Raw genomic sequence first — 6,603 nt, forward strand, 5'->3', positions numbered from 1 at the left:
ATGGCGAATGTTCGCCCACATGAGCCTTTGAAATTATATATTGCAGCATCTGAGAGTACAATTGGGTGTATGTTAGCCCAAGATGATGGAAATGAGCATGAACGGGCCGTTTATTACCTTAGTCGAGTTCTCACCGATATCGAAAGGAGGTATTCTCCGATAGAAAAATTGTGTGTCTTTATATCATGCCTGTATGAAATTGAAATGTTATATGGTGGCTAAATTGGTAAAGGTTATAGCACAAACCGATCTCATAAAATATATGTTGAGTTTTCCAATGTTACGAGGGCATTTAGGAAAATGGATGCTGGCATTAACGGAGTTTGATTTGCAGTATGTCCCGGCCACAGTTGTGAAGGGACAGGTCATTGCAGATTTTCTGGTAGACAATTTGAAAGATCTGAATGACCAGGGGGAAAATGTAATCGATGTTGAAGTCAATTATTGGAAATTATATTTTGATGGATCGAAGAACAAAGATGGTGCAGGGGTCGGAATCCTTATAATTTCACCAGAAGGGGTTCCATCAGAGTTTCGATTCGAGTTAAAATATCCTTGCTCAAATGATGTGGCAGAATACGAAGCTTTGATTTTGGGTCTCAAAATATTGCTTGCAATTTCATCTTTCTATCAACTGGAATATTAAGATCCTTCAAATACTGAGCAGTAGGCTTTCTTCAATCATTATCTTCCCATTCATCCATACACAAAACTTCTCTTTCACTCGCAGGTACTAAAATCTGATGAATACTAGCTAATTTCTCAAAATTTTCTGGACCAATTTTATATCTCGAAGCAATTTGGGCTAATTCATTAGCAATTTTATTATGAATACTTGGAATATGAACCAAAGAAACTTTTCGAAAAGAGGTTAACAACTCCCAAGTAGTTGTCAAATATTTTTGCAATTTCTCATTATTGCATTTAAACTCTTTCGACAACTGCTTCAAAACTAACTAGGAATCCCCCAATATCTGGACTTCCAAAGCCCCTTTACTAACACAATTTTTGAGACCCAAAATCAAAGCTTCGTATTCTGCCACATCATTTGAGCAAGGATATTTTAACTCGAATTGAAACTCTGATGGAACCCCTTCTGGTGAAATTATAAGGATTCCGACCCCTGCACCATCTTTGTTCTTCGATCCATCAAAATATAATTTCCAATAATTGACTTCAACATCGATTACATTTTCCCCCTGGTCATTCAGATCTTTCAAATTGTCTACCAGAAAATCTGCAATGACCTGTCCCTTCACAGCTGTGGCCGGGACATACTGCAAATCAAACTCCGTTAATGCCAGCATCCATTTTCCTAAATGCCCTCGTAACATTGGAAAACTCAACATATATTTTATGAGATCGGTTTGTGCTATAACCTTTACCAATTTAGCCACCATATAACATTTCAATTTCATACAGGCATGATATAAAGACACACAATTTACTGCTCAGTTGTTAAGGATCTTAATATTCCAGTCGATGGGAGTTTATTAAGATGTTTAGGCCAACATGATCAAAATGTTGCTTTAGGTGAAGTCCATAATGGGATATGCGGTCCCCATTAGGCTGAAAAGAAAATGAGATGGGTGTTATATCGCAATCATGTGTACTGGCCATCTATGATAAAAGATTGCATTGATTATGCAAAAGCATGTCAAGAATGTCAATTGCATAGTTCGATACAGTAGATCCCTACATCTGAGCTGCATTCGATAATAAAACCATGGCCATTTAGAGGCCGGGCCTTAGATTTGATTGGGTTGATTCACCCTCCTTCATCGAGACAACACAAGTTTATTTTGGTAGCAATTGATTACTTCACTAAATGGGTCGAAGCAATTCCCTTGATAGAAGTTAGTCAAAATGAAATAATAGACTTTATCGAGGAATATATTATCCATCGATTTGGAATTCCTCAAACATTAAGTACTGATCAAGGAACTATGTTTACTGGTCAGCGAATTAAGAATTTTGCAGCCTCGATGAATATTAATATGGTTACCTCAACCCCTTATTATCCACAGGCTAATGGGCAAGTGGAGGCAGCAAATAAAATTCTGATAAGTTTGATCAAAAAGCATATCGGGAATAAACCTCGAACGTGGCATGAGACTTTAAGCCAAGTATTGTACGCTTATCAAAATTTACCAAGAGGATCAACGGGTACTTCGCCATACAAATTGGTGTATGGTCATGATGCAGTGCTGCCATTAGAGATAAATCTAAATACTTTAAGAATATCGAAGCAGAATGATCTTTCAGTTGATGATTACTGGAATGCAATGTTCGATGAGTTGAATGAGTTAGGTTCGGAGTGAATCTTGGCACTTGAAAATATAGTTCGACAAAAAGAAAGTATTGCTCGAAGTTATAATCGTCGAATCAAGAAAAAATCTTTCGATATAGGCGAGTTGGTTTTGAAAGTTATTTTGCCAATGGAAAAGAAATCAAAATTTCTTGGCAAATGGTCCCATGCTTGGGAAGGTCCTTTTCAAATAATAGGGATATATTCTGGAAATGCTTATCAGATTAAAAATATCGAGTCAGAAAAAGTAATTAACTCGATTAATGGGAGATACTTGAAACAATACTATTGTTGGCAGAATTAGAGTTCAACATACACAAGTCCAGAAAAGATAAAAAAAAACTATCACACAAAGAGAAATTTGAAATGAAAAGAAATTCAAGGTGCCAATAGTTTTGTTAAATCAGAACGTAGCTTTGCCCTTCTGCTGTCCAGAGTTGAAAGCGCCTCAGCTTGTTTGAATTTGTCAAATTGGACTTTCTCGAGTTGTTTTTCATATTCTTCTCATTTAATCTCAATTGAAATAAGCTCTTGGATGAGGTGTTGCTACTCTTGTTGGGCCGTGGCCAGAGGTTTGACTATGGTAGCTCGTCTCTGGTGTATTTTGGCAAGCTTTTCATTAATCTGAGCTAATTCCGCTTCAAGTTTCGCTTTTTCTTGATCATAAAAAGCTTGAATGGAAATAGCATGAGAAATTCTTATATTGAATTCCTCACGAGAAGCTTGGACTGGTCGAAGGGCTGCAATACAACCTTCTATATTAGATTTGATCTTAGCTTCGTCGGTTTTAGTTTCCTGGAGTTGAAATTGAAAAGCTACGGTCTCGTTGAGAAGTTATTTGAATTCTTGAATCGAAGCAGAATGTGGTATGTTAGCTGAGAGTTCAAAGGAGGAATTTAAAAGATCAGACAAGAGTTGGTTAAGAATTGTATCATTAACCCATGTGGTAGGTGGATGATCCAAGAGCTTTATGAGTGACTGAAGCTGTTCTCGAGTGTCAACACTTAGTTCGAATGAAGGTCTTGATGTAGCAGGTTTTGGGAGTGTTGGCACTGGTATAGGTACTTCATCTTCTTGGATAACTTGGTCCAGAACAAAGATAAAGCTGGCCAATGTAGCACTTGTAGGAGTGGTGGAGGCATCTAGTGTGTCAGATACTTGTCCAGGGGGAGTTTGAAAACCAGCTTGTTGAGGAGGACTAGGCAGTTTTTGAGGAGTCTCTAAGACCCTGGATCGAGGAGAATCTGAATTGGTGGTGTCAGCAACTCTAGAAACAGAGTCGGAGTCTGGAGCCACCTGATTTTCTGCAGAGAGTGCAGCCTGATTATTTGGTGAGTTTGACTCAAGTATTAAAGTGTCTACTGAAGAATGTTGCAAAGGATCTGTTGTCAGATCAACCACTTGTGTTACATGGGGAGGTGGAAAAATGGTCTGGAGTGGCTGAGTAGACCCTGTGACTTGAATTGAATCATGAGACGTGGAGTGCCCTGGATCATAATGCTATTGCAGAATTGGTCGATCAGGTGCCACAGAAGATGTAATTGAATGAGCAGTAGTGGTAGGCTGGTATAAAAGGTACACAGTTAAAAGTTAAAATTTATTTTAACTTAAATGAAATACATTTAGAGATGATTGTATTACCTGAATTAGTCTGGGTTTTCGAACTAATTGGGAACAAGGATCTGAGTTAGCTGTGTCCTCTGATTGGGGAGAAGCAGCAAGAATGTTCTGAATGTTTTGCTCATTCCCATTAGAACTCTCGCTTGACAGTTGTAACCGTAACTAATGAGGAGATTAGAATTGAAAGTTAATATATAGATGTGATTTCTAAAATGTGTTAGTTGGAAATATATGATTATGTGTGAAATAGTAGATGGATAATGGTTACCTTTCTGGAAGTCTTGGTAGGAGTTCTTCGACTTTTGTGTTGTGGTTGCCGAGAAGAGGTTGTTGTGTCGGCCTTTTTTTTTGGGGATTTTTTGGGAGAACCCTCAGCAGCAGGGTTTGTTCGAATGACAAATTGCTGGATTGCCTCTAAGGTATGATTGTACCTAGAATAGTAGGCAGCCCACCATTCGAAACAAGATTTCGTAATGTATGAGCTACGATCATAAACAAGGAAATTAAAATGTTCCTTGTGTTGTTGATTTGTTGCAAGGAGAAAATCAAAGTCGCGTTGAGAAGGCAGAGTGATATGGCAGAGTGGTTTGTTGTTCCGAGGAAAAGGGGTTGGAATGGCTTGCGAAAATCCCAGTTGTCTGGCTGTAAAGTGAGGGGCGTATAGGGTCACTTTGAGCTTTTCCTTTTTATGCTGGGGTAACCTTATAGGAATTACTTGAACAGCTAACAGATTCGCCCAGTTTTGATTAGCTAGTTCACTTTCCTCTATGTCATGTGGAAAGAGCAAGCGATCGAGCCACGTAGGACCATGATTTCGATGCAAAAAAAGGGGCGAAATCTAAATCCTCATTGTGAAAATTTTTACAGGAATGGAAGAGAGAAAAAATAGCCCAGAATCGGTCCTCATCTGTTTGTGTATTTGGGAAGTTGGGTTTATAATCAGCTAATCAAAAAGCTTCGATGTGCTGTTTATCGATGCCACCACCTCCAGGTTTCGTCATAAATCTTTCGAAAATAGCATTGAGCCATAGTTGGAGGAGCCAGAGAGGGCCACCTGTGCTGATTATACTATTGTCTCGAAGACAATGAACGAATTGACCAAGTTCTTTGAAAATGTGCCCTAGAAGAAGCTTGGCCAAAATAAGAACTTTCTCTTCGTAAAGCAAAGCAACCAAGGGAAGAAAGAGCTTTGACATTTGGACGCTTTGGGAACAGAAAAGAATTGCATTCAGCCAATAGAATAAGAAGGCTACATGTTCATCATCTGTAACATCAATATTTTCTGCACCCATGTTATTAGCGATGAAATCGCTGTAAGAATTGGTTAAGGCAACATTGTATTTGCGCTCAGGCTGCATGTTAGGAGTACAATCTGGAGAGTTTATTGGGATCCCCGTGATAGCAGTTACATCCAAAAGGGACATTCCGATCATTCCACAAGGGAGGTGGAAGTTGTTGGTTGTCCTGTTCCAAAAGCAAGTCACAGCCCCAATCATCCAAGGGAGCGTTGTAAGTGAAAAATGGGAGAGCCTTAGTAGTTCTTGTATTCCTAAAGCCCCTAGTCAGCACTTTTCGTGGGTTCAAGGCATTGGTACCAGGCTGAGAAGTCGAATCCTCGAGGATTAATCTTTGGATTATTCCTGAAGGGTTTTTGATTAATGAAGTGGGAGATGTTAAAAGCTTGGTTGATCAATAGATCCTCACCTTCGGCACTAGGGAAGAAAGAAAGTTTTTTATTTGCCCTCTCTAGGGATTCGATCAGCTCGAGGAAACAATGGGTATCTTCACCTATTGTGAAGGGGATTAAGATTTTAGTGTCATTAGTTTGCAGTTGAGGATCGTCAATGACTTCATCATTGACTTGGTTTAGTATGCGAAGGGCTGGTGGAGCTGGCGGCGCTACTGCATGACCTTTACCTTTGTCTTGAGCAGTAGCATGAGAAGAGGAAGCGGCCATTGTAGAATGAAGGAAAAGGAAATGGAAGGTTAAAGATTCTATAAGGAGGTTTGATGTAAGAAGGATGCAGAGAACAATGAGTTCAAGGAAAATTTGAACAAGGGTGAGATTGGTGAATTTAAAGTGGTACTGTAGCTGTTACTGTAGAAAGAATGCGAATAGAGATAACTTCGCAAGGAAGATGAAGTGGAAGGAAGAGGAAGCGTGAGTCTTGAGAAACGTGTTGAGTGGGTCAGTATTAATAGGAAGTTAAATGATAGTTATTACTGATTTAAAAACTGAAATTTGAATTTGGATTAAGTGTTTTATCTTCCAATAAAGTTATCGAGAGCAGACATATTAATCCAATGGGGCAATTTGTTGATCGAAAAATATTTTTCGATGGAGGTAAAGCTGTCGAAGACATAAGCAGTTTTCGAGAAGACTCACGCGCAAGCATTAGATTGAGGTTTTTCGGCACAGATTCGATTTCAAGGTTTTTCGATAAATCGAACAAGGTACTTGATTCAGGTAATCGAAATGAGTTATTCGAATAAGTGATTCGAGTAATTATGGTAGTGGAGAAGTTAGAGGCTTCTATCACACGAGGAAATCATGGGAAACGTTTAGGCGGGAACGGTTTTACCAAGGAGAACGCATTCAAAGTTGTGATCTTGTAGTTAATTGTAATTAATTGACAGTTATCAGAAAGTAGATTATAAATACCAAGAAATCGTAG

At 38.8% G+C, this 6,603-nt stretch overlaps 1 protein-coding gene across 1 annotated transcript; it reads left to right on the forward strand.

Annotated features, from left to right (window-relative positions):
* Positions 1 to 646, forward strand: LOC148578067 (uncharacterized). The gene is made up of 2 exons (XM_088502952.1): positions 1 to 126; positions 233 to 646. Exons 1-2 carry the CDS (start codon positions 1 to 3, stop codon positions 644 to 646), a joined length of 540 nt encoding a protein of 179 aa, XP_088359078.1.
* The last annotated feature ends 5,957 nt before the right edge of the window (positions 647 to 6,603 follow it).

The sequence above is a fragment of the Arachis ipaensis genome, chromosome B1, assembly GCF_059453495.1.
Source record: "Arachis ipaensis isolate K30076 ecotype BB chromosome B1, ASM5945349v1, whole genome shotgun sequence".
Taxonomy (NCBI): Eukaryota; Viridiplantae; Streptophyta; class Magnoliopsida; order Fabales; family Fabaceae; genus Arachis; species Arachis ipaensis.